Raw genomic sequence first — 21,811 nt, 5'->3', positions numbered from 1 at the left:
ATTTGCCGATTAAGCACAAATCTTCAGCCACGAAGTAGAACTAGTTAATAAAATCAGCTTGGCTGAGGTTCACGGGTGGAAGAAACACATGACAGGACTTTTACTTTCTAGCCTCTTGGACTCTCCAGCTCTGCCATACGGTACACTCACTCATTCTGAATGGGTTAACATGGCGATGAGTCTGCTAATTAGCCACTAGCCAGGTAGTCCAGTTGGCCCTTTCAGTCTGCTCTCCTCCCCTTGCTTTCATAGGCATTTGTTATTTTGGGCACTGGCTTCCAACATTTATTTACAGGCTTCTCCCCCCCCTAGAGTGATCTGCTTTAGTGGAAACCATAATCCACAAGTTATTTCAGCAGATCTATAGTGAAGTATTTCAAAAGGCTCACTTTAAAACGGGGAATCTGACAGATGAACTGGAACAAGGGACGTGGCGACCTCTTGTGGACGTATGAAGAATGGTTATTGCATGACATTACATTACGGAGCAAAGTAGGACAAGAAATGAGTCAAAACCTGCAGTACATTTGATTTTTGTGAAATTCTTTAACGATTTTGCACATCAAACAGCCAGCGACTCCCCGTTCACCCTGGCTCTCTGTTTCTGACCAGGGCTCTAATATCACTGACACGGCCCGTTAGGGACGGAGACAGACCGTTATTGTTGTCTGAAGGTGACCACCGAAGATTCCCCGAAGGAATTGTCTGGGGCCAGTTACTGTGGAAACGGAGATGTGTAGGGGTCGCTTTTTGCACATTTTTAAAAATCACTGAAAGAAATGAAACTTCCCCGTTACTGATGTCCTGGACGTGAGGGGGGGGGGCCAGGAAGCTTCCCACTTCCTGCCGCAGACACCGGGGCAAACGGACGGAAGTGGTGGGTCATTTTCTCTCATTACCTCCCATTGGACTCCTACAGAAAGCAAAAAAAGAAAAAAAAAAAAGTGCCTATCGCCATAGACAATGTGACTGGAGGCCAGGGCATGCCGTAGATGATGTCATTGACTTGTGCGTAAGCTCAAACTGCATGCAGGATGTGCACAATTTCTGGTTTATCCAGAGTCAGCCATAGTGATGGGAGAGAGTGGGTTTCATGATCTATGAGCTGTCAATCACTGACTGTTTAAGCCAATCAACAGCTTTGACAAAAACCACCCCATGGGTCAAATCAGTGAGTGACTGATGGCATGTGTCCCTCCACCCATTTTGGGTTTAGTGACACCTTGTTCTCCCATTGGAAGTCAGCTGGCTTTCTGTGCGTTAGCTAATAAACAAACCATCAGTTACCTCCCCTGACCAATCACAACCTCCCATAGGATGGGCACCAGTTGGAGGTGGCTGTTCAGACCAACTCAAACGATGACCTATTAACATATGGGCTTGGCTAAAATGTGCCAGGGCCAGTAAGGTTGCAGGAAACCGCTCAAAACTGCATCTTCCCATTCCACATGCCGTAAAGAACCCAACAGAGTGGAAACTGTAAAGCAGCCCCAACTGAACCTACAGAGCCGAAATTTCATCTGCTTGTTTCCTTGTTGGATCGGCCCCACGGAGAGATTGAGGCAGCACAACAAGTCGTGTTCATATCCGAGGGAGAGAGGGGGCAGATTTTCAAATCACTGGTGTAATTCAACCTAGCATTCCAAAATGGACTCCTTAAATCAGCATTTCTGTCAGCAGTCTAATTGTAACTGACAGTTCTCAGACTGTATAAAGAAAAAAAAAAAGATACACTCTACAGCAGGCATGTCAAACTCAGTTTGGCTCTGGGGCCGGATCCAGACTTTCTGTTCTCGGGTGGGCCGGATCAGTAAAAGAATGTCAACTCCAAATATTTAGCTTTGTTTTTCAGTACTATGCTTTATCATTCAGCCTACATTTGTAGCCTACCCTACATATTATAATCACGGATGACAAGGGATCTTTTCTAAGCACAACACATTTATTCACCAACAATGGAAAAAAAAAATGATTTCATGTTAGGCGGTGAATGTGTTAACAACTGGTTTATTTTAACAGTTAAGTGAATGCAGTTTTACACCTGAACCAACTCACCACACTAAACAAACTCAAGTGGGAGCTATGAAAAAAATATTTTCGCCTTAATTGTCATACTGCTTTGAAATAAATAAAAAAAGAAATACAAAATAAAAGTTATAGCCGTGCATGGGCAATAAGATTAGACTACATCAGATCAAACTACTAGGCTGGGCCTACTGAAGCTGAGAATATACTGCACAATATTAATTGTCTTTAATATGAAACCAGATTAATCTTATTTTTAATGATCTGTATTCATGAGTGCAAACAAATTTCGTGTCATCACACTTTTTTTCTCTCTTACTGCACTCCTGCAGTCTACTTGCTGCTGCTGGCTCCTGAAACTTGGGATCTTTTTGCCTTCACAAGTGTATCGATATTAGGTGTCAAATCCTGAGTAGCAGCACATTTAACAATGTCATTCAAGTGTTTATTTGTTAACCTTGAGCGCTGCTTTGTTTTATTATTGTTCATTACGGAGAACACCTGTTCACAAAGATAAGTAGTCCCAAACATGGATAGAACCTTTGCAGCCATGGCTGTTATTTTGGGGTAACCTGGCACGAGATATTGATAAAACGTATCCAATCCCACGGACCCAAATTTATCCTTCATAGCGGAATCGCACTGCAAGTCAATAAGCTCGAGTTGAATGTCAGCTGGCATATCAGAAGGCTTCACTGTAAATGGCGAGCGAAAAAAGCCAAATTTGTTCTCAAGTTCACTGAATACCTGAAACCTCTGCTCAAACTCTCGCAGCAAATCTGTTATGTTGTCTTTATATTTTTCCAAATCATTATCGGGACGGTCTGGTGCCTCCGGACGCACAGCTGTGAGACAAGAGAAATGCGCGGTGTCACCGTTGGATAGCTGCGTCTCCCACAGTGACAGTTTCATCTTGAACGCACTTATGCTGTCGTAATATTGAGTGACAACTCTGTTACGGCCCTGCAATGTAGTGTTAAGTGTATTCAAGTGTTGTGTAATATCAACCATAAACGCAAGATCCTGCACCCATTCCTTGCATTTAAGTTCCTTTACTGGGCGTCCTTCTTCTCCATGAACTGTCTAATTTCCCCTCGTAGCTCAAAGAAGCACTCCGTGTCCACTTTTCTTTTTTTTGACAGTGCCATTTTGGGAAGGGTGTGTTGACCGATAACTTGTTTAGTAGTGGTGAATTGTGAAGCAAGATTGCCGGTTTATTTTTAGTACTAACTCGTGTCAATGCCGCATGCTGGACGTGAGCTCTTTTACACATTTACTGCCCTCCCGCGGCCGGAGGGAGCATTTGGTTTGTATTTATTTTAAAAAATCATAACTTTTGATAGAAATAAGCTAGAGACTCGCTTCTTTTTTTGACATACTCAGAAATTTATGCCGGGCCGGATTAAATCATCCAACGGGCCGGGTCCGGCCCGCGGGCCGTATGTTTGACATGCCTGCTCTACAGTGTTTTTTGATGGGATTACAAAGTGCCAAAGCTCTTTAATTGATAACATAGTCCACCAAGAGCCCATTTTTTATATCCACACAGATACAAGAGACTGACTGTAATAGGCCAATGCACATGTACAAGGCCTTCTAGTCTTTACAGAAGCCTGTGGTGGTGTCCTGTTAGACTCTAAAATACTGCTGATCTGACACAAAGCTTTGATGGCCACCTCTGTGCAGGGAGAAGGAAGGCTGCATTTGGTGTGTGATACACAATGTCTTTCAGCTCAGAAGGTGCTTTTGTGATTGAAGTCCTTATGATCTCTCATCTCCACCCTGCGTTTAAGTTTGTTAAACGGAAGAATATTCAGTTTGTTCCGTCACAAAGGCTACCTGTGGAACTCGGAATGTTGGTGGCTTTGATATATCACAGTATTTAAAAAAATAAAATTAAAAAATAAATCAAAGGCGGTCTGTTTTCGTAGCAATTATAGCCTGTCTGGGGCCTTCTGGTAGACGTGCTGATAAGTACCCCGCCTGATTTGATCTCCATATTAATTTTGCCTGGGAATGAGGTCATCGCTAATAGATAGCGACCCGTGCGTGCAGCAGCCGTTTCCAACGAGCTGCTTTGATACGACACCATGTCCACGGTAATTAAGTCCAGTTATCTGTAATTAAGTTAGTTCCCCATCATATTATTTGCACATTATGAAGCCCGGAAGGGGGGGGAGGGGGGGGTTTCACTGTGTGAGTAGGAGAGATAGTGTCTGAAGTAGATACTAAGTCTTGCTGTTTGTGTTTCTGTGTGTGTGTACACACATCTACAATAAGCTTTACATGTCTTTATTTCATTGCAATTTTTCCAATTCATTTCAAGTCATGTCTGTTTCATGGTACACACAGCATACGTGGGTGTATACAGCTTGGGGGGGGGGGGTGTCTATAGGACACCAAGTTCCAGGGTTTGTGGCAGAGGAGTGAACTTTTGAGAGCAGGGGGAGCAGGTGGGGGTCAGAAGGGGTCGCAAATGAAAGGTGGAAGACCCCTGTTGCCCCCTCTCGCGCTGTCGGACACCAGGTGTCGTCGAAACGTGAGCGTAATATTCACGCCCCGCTCTGAAAGCACACACCGGGTCCCCCAGGCGCAGCGCTGCAGTCGGGCTGGGGTTCGACAGGGGCGGCCTCTACACGGGACGGGTCCCCCAGGCGCAGCGCTGCAGTTGGGCTGGGGTTCGACAGCGGCGGCCTCTGCACGGGACAGGTCCCCCCAGGCGCAGGGCTGCAGTCGAGATGGGGTTCGACAGAGGCAGCCTCTACACGGGACGGGCGTCCCAGGCGCAGAGTCGTTAGATAGCCTCAGCGCTCCAGGAGCCCGGGCCTCGTTAGACAGCTGTGATCCGATGCGCTTTGTGCTTAATGTGCTCACTGATGTATACGGGGGTGATGGATTTGCACAAACACGGGCTGCATGTGGAGCACGCGACACAATGCGAAGAGTGAAAATCATTAAGGTGCAGATATTCTGAGGTTTCTAGGTAGGCTTGCGTCTGTGTGTGGACCGTATCATCTGCATAAAGCAGTCAATCAGCAGGTGCTGGTAAGACTGCTTGTCCCAATGTGGCTGATTAATTGAAGCGATACTTTAAATTCTTCATAAACACAGTTTGGAGAGTGAATTCCCAGTGAGCCAAAGCAGGAATTTAGACATCGAGAGGAGGAAATATAGGCCGAGACATTTTGAAAGTGGATGAAGTTAACCCCAACATAGCTTTCAACTACTCTTCAACAGTTGACTGGGTTTATGGGATTTTTGCACCCACACAAGAAATAGTACTCATCGCCTGTCAATCATCTCCACTGCCCTATAAATTGAATGTTTGGAGAGATGACAGACTTTCAAATAAGTCACAACATACCGAATGCTCTGATTTTACAGGCTAGATTTTAACAGCCATTCCCACAGTTTCTAAAATGTAAATAGTTTGAGTTATAAGCGTATTTGAAACTTTTGCAATGATGTCATGGATATTGCATTTACACACTGGAATTTCCGTGTTTTTTATTTTTGTTTGTTTGTTGTTTTATGGCCCATATCCTACCTGGGACGTAACCTGGCTATACTTCTAAGCTTCTACAACCATAGGGCCATTTTGTTGTTCTGAAAACAGTTGGGACAGATGACTTCTCATTTCAACAACAAAATAAAATGAAATTGAAAAATACTCTGACATTTTGGTACACACTCTTGAAGAAGTAAAGCAGGATAGTAGAAAGGTTCACACAATTGGCAGTCTGAAGGATCGGGGCTGTCGACATGTATTGAGGGGACAAGTGGAGAACAGGTGAAAGTGGCTTCTCTTAGCAACGCTACAAATAAATCCACCACACTCCCCAAACTGCTTTATTTTCTGTGGTTGCGTAACAGCTACAACTATTTATACTCCACATGATTCCAAGACCAGTAGCTACTCTAGAAGTCAAGGCTTGTAAAAAAAGATGAGACCATATAGCTGTATAACATTTTTCTTTAGTGTCATGACTAAGAAACAGGTGCAAGAGCAGTTGCCAATAGTACAGTAAATATACCATGTCTATATTGCCACACCTTTCCAATTAGTGTTTTAAATAACACTAAAATGATTAAATAACTAATAACTGTAGTGCTCAATAAAATGAGAAATTGAAGGCATGTAGTTTTTAAAATATATATTTAAAATATGAAATTTACCATAAATTTTACTTTACTGAAAGGAAAAGCGTCCTATTTAATTACTAACAAAAATAAACTTTCACATCTATGACCATAAGTCTGCCCTTGGAACTGGACCAAGAACAAACCAAAATACCTAATGAGACAAAAAAAAAAAAAAAAAGTACATTGAAACAAGAACACGTGCGATAACGATGTAGAAACGATAACTTCGCGGGGGGATATTGATACACCTCACTGGTGCCCCATGGAAAAACGTGTGCTGCAGCCAAAGCAGCGGGGAGAGGAACGGACCAGTCTGTTTTGGCAGGCAGTCAGAATTCGCACCTCACCAGCCGGCCGGCCGTGGCGTGTCATATTTTTTTTCCGCATGCGATGACATACGCTAGGGTCCTTCACTCAGGAAGCAGCGTCTGGTCCTCCAAATGACATGAACACCGACCCACGAGGGACCGCGCGCACTGCTCAAACAGTGTCCAGACCGAGCTCGCTCTGCCGAGTGGTCGGACTCGGTTTACTGGTTTGTGCGATCCCGCGGATTCCCGGGCGCCGCGAAACAACCGTGATTTTTTCCGGAGAACGAGGCGCGAATGGCACGCGACTGACCCTGTGGCCGAGCGCTCAGATCTAAGAGGATGGACTCAGAATCAGACTCGGATCTCTGCGATTGGGGGGAGTCCTCCTCGGAATTAACAGGGAACGATTCCGACGAGGACGCAGCGAACTGCACAGAGTAATGGCACCTGCGCTCTTTCATTCGGAAGCAAAGGCTCCAATAAAAACTCACATCTAAAGGCAATCAAAGGATATTGACTTAGCTACTGCATGCGTAAAAAGTAAATGAAATAACTGAACAGTTCACGAAACAGAATAAATGAATGAAATGTTTTCAATAATCTAGCATTTATTTTGCATGTTGTAATAGGCCCTTGTCTCAAGGCTCTATGATGTTGCACGAGCACTTTCAACATTTTTTTAAACATTGTTTTTATTAGGTTTGATAATTTTGAAGTATGACAAACCATACTGTTTGATTCGTCACCAATAGACGTGAACACTGCAGACTGCACATGCATAGGCTATTGTGCAATTCTACAATTGTATTCTTTTGTTAATATATATCAGTCACTCATCTTATTTTAAAGTTTTAGTTACATTGGCATCTTTTAAAAAGGTTTGGTCCGCCAGTCACGAACTTGGCTGACACGTAAAGCGCTGAAATCTTGTCCTGACTAACTGAAGGTCTCATTGCTTGTGTACACAGGGAGGACATCCGGACCGCAAACGTGATTGCAGCCGAAGCTGTCACCTGTCTGGTAATTGACCGAGAGTAAGTACACCGCGCCAATACGCGAACAACCCGCTTATCAACCCTGTTTTTAAGAGGAAAAATCCCAATATCTAACCAATCTTCTCCATTTCAGACCGTTTTATACGGTTTGTTCACGTTTGACAGCTAAATTGCTCGTTCACACCACTTATTTCCATTGGTGATTAATTGAATTAGAGCTAATTTCAAACATGTGGCAATCAAATAACAGAACCTTAAATACCATGAAAATAGCAAGGTGAATTCTTATGTAATGAAGTCGATGTTGCATGTTTGAAAAGGAGTAAGTAGTAAAACTCTTGATTTAAATGCCAGAATTCATCATTAAGATTAAATTTAGGCCAAAGTTAGACATAACACCTGCCAGCTGCATGTTATGGCTGTGTTTCTCATACCAGTCTTCAGAATAAAGAAAATTAAAATAAATAAATAAAAAAGTTACAACCAAATGAAAATCAGAGGTGCAGAGACTTGAGTGAAGTGTGCCGAGTAAACCACTGTGTGCTGTGGTTTGAGTGACAGCTGATCGGATGTACCATTGAGCATATAAACATCATATACCATGTCAGTGTACAGATCTGCTGTCATCACACTCAGCAGACATCAGGAACATAGTGTGCCGGTGGTCTCAGGGTTTCTTTGAGCCTGAGAACAGTTTTCCCCAAACCCCAGCTGAGGAGGGAGTGCCAGTTCCAGTCCCAAATATATAATATAGAAAAGAGGAATAGATTGTTTTTTTGCAGGAAAACTGAAGTTAAGACTACATTAAAGAACAAATGTCTCTTCAATAGGTCTCATCAGTTTAGTGAGAAAATGATTTCCAAGTCTTTTACTTGAGTCATTTGTCTCCTCCACTCAACAGATAACAAAAGGAATAGAGTAGATGAGGATTTGAGTTTATAATAAAATAAAAATAAAGCTGAACAAAGCCCACAGGGCTAGAAATCATTTTGGCAAACCATATGGACTTACAATGGATAGCCACCCTCCGACAGCTTACCCAGCTTAAGCATACATGTGTGCGTTCCCTTTCTAAAGGAAAGGAAACAAAAATAACTAGGCTTCTGAATACGCCTGCTAGTACTCCTTCACAAGTTTGTCAACCAAAGAAACTCAAATAAAAACTAAGAGCAGCTGCTGCCAGAGAGCATTGCACGCAATAATGGGATCAGAAACAGAAACAAGCACTTTCCTGCCTCTTTTAAGGCCAACAGGAAGGGTGTGGTCGCACCCTGATTGGTTAAGAGAAGAATGCACAACAGCTGCTCTCAATGACCAATTAACAGCCAGTCTGCAAGACACTGATCAGCAGCTGATCCTCATAGCCCTGCAATCAACCACTGAGCCACAGGAATCTCGAACTGAGTGAATACGAGATCGAGAAAAAAATATCGAACACAGTGAAAACGGAAGAACACACACTGAAAGAAACTTAGCAAGCGCCATACATTGCTAAATGGATTAATGCTACATTTTCTTTTTGAGCATCCAAGGGAAAATCTGACATATTTCTTTGTTTTATCCAGCCTCTGAACATTAAGTTTTTAAGAGTCTCTCCCTTGCAGCAGTATATTTTATTTCATGTACCTTTACTCTACCCGTTGTGAGTTTAAAGAGATTTAAAGAGATAAGGAATATTACTGGCAATACTTCTAAAATTACTCTTCAAAGTTTTTTTCTTTTGCTTATGTGTAACATTTCTTTTTTGTTTTGTTTTTGGCAACACTCCAACCTTTGAATGTAAATTACGACTAGGACATACTTTGAGTAAATACTTTTTTTATTTTCTTGTTTTATGTTATCTTATTAGTTCACACAAAATTAGCACAATGTGACTCTTTGTTGTTGCTTTTTAATGCAAATCACTGAATAAAATGTGGGGGAGGTCCCATCTGTGTGCTCATATTTTAGGAATGTCCTCTTATAAGTATTAATGTCGCTTTGAAAATCTGTTGCATGAGCACATTCCTGATTGTTATATTTTGATGTACTTCCATGCCCGCAGACTCTCTAATACAGTTTTAAACGTTAGCTATCTTTATTTTGCAGGCTTGAGAATTCAATTCCGCAGAGCAGACCGTTATTGCAAAATTGGCTTGTATTCCCCTTTGCACATTATTATTATTATTTGTTTAATACCAGAAAGGTCATCGTCGGATCAGCGTCCTGGTTCTACCACACATTGGAGCAGGGGGGTTCAGGGAATTGGGGGATGGAGACTGGCCGAAAGTTCTGGAGGTGTGCCAGGGGTGTGCGATTCGGGAATGAGCAGGGAAAACGACCTCTCGTGTTCTCCATACTTGGCAAGCCCAGGACGGTTTTAAACACAAATAAAGGGGCCCATTCTGGGGGCCTGCCAATTATACTTTACATTAAAGCTCGGGACAACCTATTAAAAAAAAATAATAATAATACAGTCATACACAAATCACTGTGACATCGTTTGTACCTCGTTTCGAGGGTGGACATCGTGCTAGAAGTCATTCATATTATTCATTATTAGTTATACACATTAAACTGACAGGAACATAAATTAAGTAATTAACGCTGCAAATACCAAGGTCAAAATTCATAGCCAGATTCTGGGGCTTATAAAGGGAATTTGTGTGCCTAAAATAGTCTGTTGTGTCATTAGCATACATGTAAGTTGTTTTTAAAAGTTTCGAAACTAACTTAAATATACGACATACGGTCTTAAGGTTTTAATATATTTTTTTTGTTGACCCAGACCCACCAGCAGATATTTCACTTGAGCTGAAAGTGTAATAAGTCTTATATTTCAAAAAAGAGCAAACTGTATTTATCCACATTCCAGGGAGCTTTGAAATATGTTTGAAGAGGGCCCGTCTTCTTGCTGGATTTATTTCTGGATTCTGAAATTGGGGCATCGATGTTGTGAAAAGAGTTTATGCTTCGAGCCTGCATGCAGCCTCCTTTTTGCTAGGATTTGGATTTTCTGCTGTTTTGCAATATAATATTTTTCTTTTAAGATAATTGCTTATGGTTTCTATTGTGTATCTAATTATGTTGAATGTCTGTATGGATATTCTCTTGCGCTTCCAGAAAGTTTTATACCAGTCTCGACTAGAATTGAATCTAGTCTAGTCTTGAATCTAAAGTGATAGTGTGCAGTCTGTACAAAATGACCAGGAAATTATGGTTTTCAAATAAATGAACAAAAAATTTAGTTTGTCAGTACGCAGCACATGCACTGTTTTTGTGTGATTATATTTTATTTATTTGTTTATTTAAGTCATTCGAATAAAAAAAATAAAAAAATTACTTTATCTTAAGTTGAGTGAAGTTACCTTAACCTTTTTGATGACACTTGAAGACAAAAAAACACCATCATTTATGTGACATTAGACTGTGGCTTCACAATTTTGTGCCACTCACATAAAATAAACATGTATTGTGAGCATTTAAACGAAAACGTATTTGGTATTAAGGTCAAATAAAGCTGATCAGACAGTTTCGATGTGCTATGCTTGAAAATTACAGCATTAAAAAGTATGCCATTCTTTCATATGAATGAAACATGTACGTAAGAACGTTTCCATGAACACTTTTTTTTTTTGTTTTTGCTTCTTCTGTGGTAATTTCGGTAAATTCTTGTAATAGCTAAATGTATACAAAAGCCAGCAGTTGACTGCTAACGTCTTGCTTGCTGTAATGTTTTCCAGCTCCTTCAAGCACCTGATTGGAGGTCTGGACGACGTCTCCAACAAAGGTTACGAAGACGCCGAGGCCAAAGCCAAGTGAGTCGTGGACACTGCACACCTGCCCGTTTACCGGTTTTCTGTGAATCTCAACACTCTGTTTATACCACTATCACATTAAGGGTTACGGTGACTTAAGACAGATGTTGCGAAGCGAATTTTGAGGAGCCTTACGAGAAAAAAAATCACGATTTCACATGTGAATTAAAATATGTGAACCGGACATTTTCACAAATGATTGATTTTTCCACACGTGAATGAAAGTGTCCACATGTGAAAACAAAACGTGGGATTTCACTTGATTTCATGTCACGTTTTCACGTGTGACTGACTATATCAAATACGAACTACAGTTTTCTCACGTGAAAACGAAACGTGACTTCGCCTAGCACGTGTTGCCTTTGCCCACTCTCATCTTATAAGTGTGGGTTATATTTATACTTCGCATGTGCACCCTTCACATGTTGGGTGTTCACATGTGGTTTGTGGACATGTGGTTTTTTAACATGTGTTTTTTTTTCGTAAGGGGAAGTGCAGACAGAGATATATTCTTGAACGACAGGTAGTGAAATATTAATGAACTACAGGTAGTGAGGAAGGGAAACTCCAGGTAAGCTGGCAGAATGGGGGCATGGGGCCCTCTCCGATGGGCCAGTACGTCCCGCATGTTCTCCGGCCTGGTCTGCACCGTCCGGAATTCCACCGGAGGAAACGCGACACCACTCTTCCCAGAGCCAGTCACTTGCGCTTAGCGCCGTTAGTAGTGGGAACTGCTAGCTCAAGCAGAGTTCCAGGATAATATCCCATTAATGTTTGATTGGGTTGAGGATTCAGTGACCGAGGAGGCCCCAGCATATAAGATAACACTGCCGTCAGGCCCTGCAAGCCCTCAGGGGGGCCACTTGCTTGGTGATCTTGCGGACGGAGGCGCTGTCATCGCGAAAGAAGTGAGTCTGTGCAGGACAGTAATGCTTCTAATTCGGTAAAGGTGATTGCTCGGTGCCATTAAGTAAATTTACAGTTGCATAACGCCTGGCGGTGATGAACTTTTGCCCCTTCTTGTAAGGGGGGGCGGGTATTTAGGAATTACATAACGCTAAGCTTTAGATTTATATTTGAGCTCCTTTCATACGGGATGAAGTAGAAGGTGGGAATTGGAGGGTGTTCTGTGACACCGTGTTGCCACATTGTGCTGGCACGGCCGGCCCAGTAAAGTGCTTCTGGAGCGTCTGAGCCGCTCAGAGGAGGACTGAAGGTCATTAGCAGCCCTTCCTCTGCCACTCCTCCCCGAGGAAGCAGCCCAACGTCAGCCGCCACCACCGCCATTTGAGCTGGCCGGCGGAATCCCCACACCTCCGCTAGGATATCAGCCTGTGTGTGTGTGTGTGTGTGTGGAGGGGGGCTTGCGTGTGTGCGTGCATGTGTGTGTGTGCTTGTGAGTGTGTGTGTGTGTGAGTGTGTGAGTGTGTGTGTGTGTTTGTGAGTGTGTGTATGAGTGTGTGTGTGTGTGTGTGTGGGTGTGTGTGTGTGGAGGGGGGTGTGTGTGTGAGTGTGTGAGTGTGGAGGAGGGCTTGTGTGTGTGCGCGCATGTGTGTGTGTGCGCTTGTGAGTGTGTGTGTGTGTGAGTGTGTGAGTGTTTGGGTGCTGTGTGTGTGTGAGAGTGTGAGTGTGTGTGAGTGTGTGAGTGTTTGGGGGGGTGCTGTGTGTGTGTGAGAGTGTGAGTGTGTGTGTGTGTGTGTGATGTGTGAGGTTTGGGGGGGTGCGTGTGTGTGTGTGTGTGGTGTTTGGGGGTGCGTGTGTGTGTGTGTGAGTGTTTGGGGGTGCTGTGTGTGTGTGTGAGTGTGTGTGCGCAGCGGGTGCTTTGTGGGTGTGAGATTAGTGGCTGTGGTATATGTAGAAAATGACTGCAGAGCTTTGGGTAAATTGAGACAGACGGCCGTCTTGCATGGCCCCCCCGTCACTCAGCTCTCAAGACACCGTCTGGGAATTAAAGGGATCTGGACTGGGACCCCCGCAGGCCCTCTTTCTCAAACTCCCCCTCAGCCTGCCGTCCCCAGCCCCCAGCCCCCAGCCCCCACCCCCCTCCCCTGGCACTGTGAGAGCCAGCCTCCGTTAAGCTGACTGCAAACACGCATGCATCCATGGAGTTATGCACACAAATGCACATGCATGCACACACATGTGCGCACATGGACGCGCATAACAGTGTGCACACAAGCAGCACATGGGTGTGGAGCGCATGCATGCATGCACATGCGCACGCAGATGCATGTTTTTTTGTGCAGCTCACCCTCTGGCGTTCCCTGGTTGGGTGCTGCATGCAGTCCTGCTCTCTCTGAGCTCTGATAATCCCCCACACATCCATCAGAAGGCTGGGAAAAACACAGCGTGCTCTCGCCCTCTTTCCCCACACTAATAACTTACAGTAATGAAAAGCTGTTTCCCATCTCTCTCTCACTCACACACACACACACACACACACACGCTGTTTACGAGTGTACGTGTGTAAGCATGAAGTGGCACATTTGTATCAGTAAATGTAAGTCCTGGTCTTTGCTTGTTAGGGTATGATTATAATGAAATCTTTTCAGCACGTCACTGGGTATGAGAGAGATCTCCAGCAGCAGCTCAGTGGGCCTGTGTGTTTATATTTGCTTGCCGGGGCCACTGTTGTCTGGCAAAATTACATCCCGGCTGCTTAATCAGGATGCCAGGTTCCATTACCGTCCGCTGTCCTGTTCGAAAGCCTCTCCCGCGTTTCTCCCATCGTACGTTATCAAACGGTACAGGCTTGTGGCCGCTCCGTCTGTCCTCTGTGTTACACACTTACCCTCAGGCTCGTAAGAAAGGCTTTTGCTCCTCGTGACAGGCTGCCTGAAAAGCAGGAAGGCTATACTCTCTTCTAGCCAAAAAAGACCTGAAATTGGGAAGCCATGTTTGCTTGTCTTGAAGTACAGAAAATGGAGGGACATCCCCTGCTGTTTGGAGATACAAGGGTCTGGTTAATGTGTTTGTATTGAGGTAAACTGTGTTAATGTTAATGTATAGAATCTGTAAGTCTAGCTGCGTCTGGGTCATTATGTTCCTTGTGGTCCTGGTACTCTTCTGTTGCCCTGGAAACACACCGTTTGATCCCAGTACAGCTTGGTCAAGATCTTTTGCTGTATTTGCATGTGTAACAGAGTGAGAATCAAACTCAGTAGTCCAAACTGCGTAGTTTCAGTTTCACACGAGTAGAAAGCAACAGTTATATGGACCTAAAATTCACATTACAAACAGCTACATTTTGAACAGTCCCCTCACATGCATGATTTCACACACATCTGGGATTTCAAATAGATGATGCACCGATTTTTCAAGATTATACATACACTACAGATAATCTATACACCACAAGTTTGGACTCAGAATAGCCCTAGGTCCCAAGCCTGTTTGGTGCCTAGTGAGCAAATACTAAATATACTAAACCTGATACTAAAACCTAATCTTTTTTATATTAACTAAATTACATTATTTTTGTAATTTACAGTGCTGTCTAATTAACACCCACTATTCCTGCTGAAGACAGGAGACAAAATTGAACAGTTTGTTCAAATTAGCAGCTCCATTATTTGGACGTTTTGTCCCGTGTTTGAATGCACTCATTTGTGACCCAACATTGTCTTTTTTCCCCCTTCTGTGAGCACAATACCATTTAATCATTGTCATTGTCATTGCAGTCATGGTGCAGTTGCAACTCCACAAAACTCTGACAGGAATACAAAGTCTCAAGCATCCTCCTCCTCAAAAAGTTATCAAAGAAATGCGATAATTCATGATAAAGAAACGTATTGACAGCCCTGAAGTTCACAGATGTGCTTCTTCCAGAAACTCGTTCCCCTTTCCACTTCTCCGAGTCGCGTTAAATCACTTTAGTCGTGAACGCAGACGTGATTAAGTCTCCTCAGCTGTCACTTCAAAGCGGTTTTTTGTTCTTGGCGGTTATTGCGATGGCCCAGCCGCTACGGGCTGTTTCCAGGCGGAACGCGTCGCCGGGGAGCCGGTCGCCACCGGAAACCGGTCTCACAGCGCGAAGTGGCGGCAGATGCTGGAGCGGATTTTAATTGGTTACAGCGGAGTGAGCGTGAGTGAGTCTGTGAGTCTTCGGCTAAACGCGTCCGCGGCTACGTCTTCTTACTGCCGCCGCCGCCGCCGTGTTTACAGGCTCTGCTCAGCTGGCAGCTGTTGACACGCTCCGTGCACTCTGATTGGCTGTCAGGTGGGATGTGCCCCCCCCCCCCCCCTCACACACGATGACAGGTCTGCACTCTGGACAACAAGCTGAATGCTTTGAATCCAACTCCACTCTCTCTGCAAACTTTGTTTGGTAGTATTTCTTGTACTACATGCAGTGTGCACTGTTGTTTTTTTTTTTTTGTGAATGTGAGGTAAGTCTGCCCAAATTCCAGAGAACTGCTTTGCTATTAAAACATTGTTCAGTTACTACTTCACACAAATCATAATCTTGTATAGGTAGGGCTTCCAACTGGTGGTGACTCAGTTCGACTCAGTCCTGGTGAAAATAGCTGCTCCGCCCCGGGCCTGTGTTTTTTAGGCTGCCCCACTTTGGGCCTGTGTTGTTTCGGCTGCCCCGCCCTGGGCCTGTGTTGTTTCGGCTGCCCCGCCCTGGGCCTGTGTTTTTTTTTGGCTGCCCCACCGCTCCAAGCCTGTGTTCTCCCCGCTGAGAGTGCGAGTGCTCTTAAAATCAGGGACGCCGTCGCAGATCCCTTTCTGGAGCCCTGCGGAGGGGAGGCATCCCTCTCAATCAGCCCCATGTAGAGGAATAAAATAGGCTCTGATTGCATGGTGTCCTCTCCATCATGTTTCTCTTTCTCTTTCTTACTGAAGTAGATTAACAAAGGGAGCCTTATTACTGCCTGTGTTCTGCCTGGAATTCATAATATCCTCTTATACCTGTGGGACTGTGGGGCTTTGAAAGCTCATCCTCGTCTGGGGTCTTGAAGTGTCGCCTGACATACGCAATATGATTTTTATGTCCCTTGCAGGACGGCTTCACAGCCGTAGTCGTGTTGCTGGGCCTTTGGCGTCTTTTGTGCAGCATCAAAGTCTCCTCTGTAAATAGATTCATCATTATTATTTTTTCCCATTATTTTAAATGCTGTTCAGTTTCTTGAAAACCATGTTTATTGGCAGAAGTTGTCATTTTTCAAAATGTGGTACAAGATCGCCCTCTGGTGGTGACAGTGACAGTCTGTTTTGTGGTTTACCACAGAGAGACCCGGTAAGGCTGTAGGCTATGGATATGGATAATTCATTTACACTTCAAATTTATAAAATTATTAATATACATTTATCCCTAGTTATCTTTTAATAATCACTAAATGTGTCATCTTCTGGTGGGGAAAATAGCATACAAAAGTAACTTCTGAAGCGAGATATATATAAAATATATGTAATTAATGTCGTACTATTGACACTAGTTACTCTTGATTGGAGTCTACCCGTGATATAGGCACGAATTATGTGATATGTAATTAATTATTTTGTTAATCAGACCCCAGCTTTTTTAATGCTGTCTGCAACGAGACTGCAGGCTGTGTGAATACTCATGAGAACAGAGGTTATAGCTGATTAAACAGGTGAGAGAACTACAGGAGAGCACACACACACACACACACACACGCGCTCACGCACACCCACACACACACACACACACACGCACACACACACACACACACGCACACACACACACACACACCGCACCACACCACACACACCACACCACCCCCACAGCACACGCACACGCACACGCACACCACAACGCTCGCACCCCACGCGCAGTGCCCCAGCGTACGGCCGCCACGTCCCCCGACGCAATGAGCACGCAGCCACACGCTCTCGCACTTACAGAATACAACACACACACACACACACTGCTCACACCACCGCACACACACGCTCACGCACACAACACATCCCCACACACACACACGCCACAACACACAAGGCAGTAAGTTGTGTTCTCATGTCAGTGCATGGTCCACTTCCTCAGAAGTGAGACGTGTACAGCCCATTGTCGTCTGATAAACTTTGCAATCGACAGTTGATTTCTCCTGCGTGCCCCTGACCGCCAGAAGAGTCCGTCGCCGCCACGTTCCCATGGCAAATTTGTATAGGAACAGAGACCAGAGGAAACAGAGCACCACAGTCTGCTGGATACTCATTGCAGACAGACTGTGCAGTCAGAGTCTGCTGGGTACTCATTGCAGACAGACTGCACAGTCGGAATCTGCTGAGTACTCACTGCAGACAGACTGCGCAGTCAGAATCTTCTGGGTACTCATTGCAAACAGACTGTGCAGTCAGAGTCTGCTGGGTACTCATTGCAGACAGATTGCACAGTCAGAGTCTGCTGGTTTTCCAACAGATTAGGGAGATAGAGAGATAGATAAGAGGCCAAGTTTGTGAGTTTCCTCCTCTGTCCACCTATCATGAGAGTGAGAATGTCCTTCTCCGTGGACCTCTGAGCAAGCTCCATGGTTATAAGCTAGCACCATTTATTACAGAGACTACTGACGTTTAAGTGCGCAATGACACAAATACAAACTGAGGGGAAGCTGTTTACGTTTTTTTGCCAGCAAACTTGATGTCTGATTTTTTTGAGTTGCGGCAGAACACAGGGGAAGGTTAATCGGTGTTAAACTGCCTCAAGAGGAGGTTGGGGAAAAAAAATATCTTTGCTGTTCCTTTCTCAAGCATGATAGTTTACTTAGACTGTCAGACTTGTAGGGTAAAATAATGTCTTAAGTTGGCTCTTGTAGTATGTATGCAGCAGTGAGGTTTCCAGACTGGGTAAAGGGTAAAGGGTAATGACGTGAGCCAGAGCAGACCAGGGTAGAATACGCATTTCAAATACCTTATAAATAACTGTTTATGTGCTGGTCAAAAAATGCTCCTGCAGATCCCTGAGAATTTTCAAGGAAACATGTTAATTGCCAAAAAACATACAGTACAATCATCAGAAAAATGCTTCTTTCGGAATATAGGTCAAAGGTAGATTTATTTTATTTTTTCAGATAAAATTTGTCAGGAGTCTGCTGGGGTTTTTATGGCATCTAAAGGGTTAAAGCGTTTTGATGAATAATTTGGCCCACGTCCGCTGCAGTCCTCTGTCCCACGGTCATGTTCACAGAACGGCAGGGCTTTTGGCCAGAGGCTCAGGGCTCCAAACTCGAGGACCTCCCATGCGTCGGCAGGGGTAAATGGTAAATGGTAAATGGGCTGCATTTATATAGCGCTTTTATCCAAAGCGCTTTACAATTGATGCCTCTCATTCACCCATTCACACACACACTCACACACACACACACCAACGGTCAAAGGCTGCCATGCAAGGTACCAATCAGCTCGTCGGGAGCAGTTAGGGGTTTAGGTGTCTTTCTCAGGGACACTTTGACACACCCAGGGCGAACTCTGAACTGACTGTCTGCACCAATCATGCTGCAGCGCAAGCTTCTTCCAAAGACGGTGGAGGAAACTAACAAGATACACACGTTGCAGTGCATGTCATTGGAGAACTGCGGAGAATTTTAACGTGTTATTATGTGTGCTAAGGGAAATCTCTCTTGAGTATCATGAAGAGTATACTTATACTAATAAAATGTTGTTATTATTATTATCATTATTCCTATGCGTACGGAAAGCCATTGCTCCCCATATTAGTCAGAGAGAAAGAACATTAAATGTCTTAGGCTGTGTGATATTTATATTCTTGGCATTTTCAGAGGGTTGAAAATACAGACATTGTGTTGGGCTAACCTTTATGGCGCACTGACAAGATCAGTTTAGTTCTGGAATAGTGTCACAGGGGCTGTGGATTCTTCGCAAGCATCAGAATATAATTTGATTACGACCCTCATCTGATATCCGTGCCTCAATGTCAAATGGCGGACCGGGGGAACACGACACCTGTACCCCCGGCCCTGGGACAGGGCGCGGGTCTGGCCAAAACAATCAGCCTCCTGCAGCTTGCGCTTTTTCGTTGCTCTGGATGCGCCCATTTACAGAATGACGGGTCCCTGTGGAGGCTTTGCGTCTTTACATTACGTCACGTTGATGCCATTGAACAGACACTCCTATCCAGAGCACCTTACACGTTTTTATTTATTAATTAATTTATTTAACATCCACATACAGCTGGATATATATTAAAGTAGTTCAGGTTACCTTGCTCAAGGGTGCAACGACAGTGTCCTTCCTACCTGGGAATCAAACCTGCAACCCCTGCGAATCAACCCTGCAACCCCTGGTTCCTTAAATCCTTAAATCCCCCCCTCTCTATAAACATGCCACTGTATCAGGAGTCCAGGGAAACGCCATTGTGTGGTGCTAAGTAGAACTGCACCTGTGTGGGATTAAGGGTGTTGTTTTCCAATGGCTCTCGACCAGAGTGTTGCCCAGCTGGCCCGTCGCTGAATGTTTCGAGCAGTGAACATACCGGCGTTTCCCGGACGATTTAAAAATCTTCGGCCAAAGAAATGTAATCTGTCCACCAGTGTGAAGCCAAGGCTATGATGTCCCTCGAAACTAAATTTAAGCCAATGCCTGCAACGCCATCCATTCTGGAGAAACTGAACTGCCAGCTTGCCTCTTATACAACTACTCAGGAAGGCAGCACAGATGTGGCCTTTTGAGTCTATAATCTTATTTTGTTTTTTTTTATTTTTAACTTTTAGAATTTTTTTTGGGAAAAAGCCAAAATGGCAGTTTGATTTTGCACCTACTTCTGGGATTCAAAAACAGTCACAATTCATCCAGTTAGGCTGACAGAGCCGAAGCTGGCAAAACTGATAGCTCTGTTGTTATTGTACTTTGTTAATTTTTTAAAGTTGTGTAGAGGTTTTAGTAAAAAAAGAAAAAAGTATTTGTGTTCATGTACAGTATGTACACCACAATAACTGCGGAATATTTTGCCTCATTTTCAAGGGTTAAAACAGCAGTGATTTTGTTGTTTAAACAGGAAGTTGTTGTTAGAATGGGACAGAAGTTCTTTCCTCGGTATCCCTGTGTGCTGTGAGCAGTTTGGCAGTTATGTTACCGGGGGAGCAGCTGCAGGGGGAGCAGAAACGGTTGGTCAGAGCTGCAGGAGCAGAGCAGCTGTAATACTGAGCTGCTGCAGGAATCACATTTTCACCGTCGCCTCTCTCAAGCTGAGCTCGCCGTGCCCCCTGGGGAACTCGAACCCGGGGTCACTCAAACCCCTCCGAGAGGTTACGGATCGAACGCGCTGAACGAACACTCATTTTCGGATTCTCTCACTTGTTTCTGAGGTCCTTGGTCCGCCTGTATGTGTTGCCATTCGTTCAATAACTGAATTGTAGCCAGCTGTTCCTCGTCCTTAATTCAATACTTCTGATGTCAGTTGAGATTGTGATTTCCCCCCCTGAGGCCACGTGATGTCATAAATGGCAACGCGTGCCCTTGAAGAGCAGAATTAGAGGTCAAAATAGAGCCAGGAAACTGCATGGCGCCCTCTACAGGAGATCTTTTGTCACAGAGGTGATAATCATACAACACCGTTTATCTCCCCCTGCCCTTAGCCCTTCTGCCCACTGGAGCCGTCGCACTGACAGACAGGAAATAGCATTCACCTGCCAGGGGTTCGAGCGCAGATTAGTTACCACGGCGAGAGCAAACAAACAGATTCGCCATCTCCTCGGCTAGCACTGCTGCATAGATGCTCGTCTGACAGAGTTAATATTTCTCTTCACTCCGTCTTGCTTCTAAAAAGCCTTGTAATGCGTTCAGCTGTTGAGCTACGACCAGCTGTTGCTGGTGTTGATGGAGGTATGTTCTAAGTGGGGCTAAGCTGTGAACCAATTTGATTATACTGCAGACTGTAGCCTATTCATGAGCCTAATTCAATCATTTGTGTATATAATTTGGTACTTCATTGTTTGGAGTCATTGTATATTTAGAACGTGTAACAGAGGCAGTGTTAAGTGTCTTAAGTGTCAGTGCTTGGTGTGTTAAGTGTTTTAAGTGAATGTGACACACATGTTGATCAACCAGATGAGTCCACCTGTGCTTGTCCTTCATTCTGAGGGTGACACCTGACCCAACGTCTCACTTTCAGTCCTCATAGTACCTCAGTGATACTAATACAGCACAGAGGCTCTACCACCTCCCCACCCAACGCCCCTCTGCCCTGACAAAATACATCAGTGAGCCAGGTACTCCAATGGCAGGTTTGAACCTTGTTTAGGACATCAGGTGTTTGCCCTTGAGCAAGCTCCTCTGCTTGAACTGCAGCAGTAGAACTTTTGACTGTTTGTCATGTCTTTGAGATTCTGTGGAGCTTCTCCACTCCGGCTCCCCAGCGGTGGAACAAACTCCCCGTTCCTCCACGAAACACTCCGTCAGTCAGTCAGTCACCAACCCTTTTTTGCCGTGGATAAAATAAGTGAGTGAAATGAACACCGAGGGGGAGAGAGACAGAAAGGTGCAGTGTTCTATTCCCTCACCTGTCCCACCCTCCGGCCACCTCTCCCCTCCACGCCTCTAACAGGTGCCCCTGTCC

At 44.4% G+C, this 21,811-nt stretch overlaps 1 protein-coding gene across 3 annotated transcripts in view; it reads left to right on the top strand.

Moving 5' to 3' along the window:
- The window catches only part of LOC135244693 (cGMP-dependent protein kinase 1-like), a 105,861-nt gene that overhangs the window by 76,935 nt on the left and 7,115 nt on the right, over positions 1–21,811 (top strand). For 2 of the 3 annotated variants that reach the window (XM_064317182.1, XM_064317183.1), the window contains exons 8-9: positions 7,448–7,513; positions 11,197–11,271. In XM_064317182.1, coding sequence (XP_064173252.1) covers positions 7,448–7,513; positions 11,197–11,271 — 141 coding nt within the window. Of the gene's footprint in view, positions 1–5,641; positions 6,917–7,447; positions 7,514–11,196; positions 11,272–21,811 lie in introns of those variants that run through there. The other variant, XM_064317184.1, reaches the window with a different exon arrangement.

The sequence above is a fragment of the Anguilla rostrata genome, chromosome 18 (genome assembly GCF_018555375.3).
Source record: "Anguilla rostrata isolate EN2019 chromosome 18, ASM1855537v3, whole genome shotgun sequence".
In the NCBI taxonomy this organism is placed as follows: Eukaryota; Metazoa; Chordata; class Actinopteri; order Anguilliformes; family Anguillidae; genus Anguilla; species Anguilla rostrata.
The sequence above is the reverse complement of the archived record's forward strand: the minus strand, read 5'-3'. Positions and strand labels throughout refer to the sequence as shown.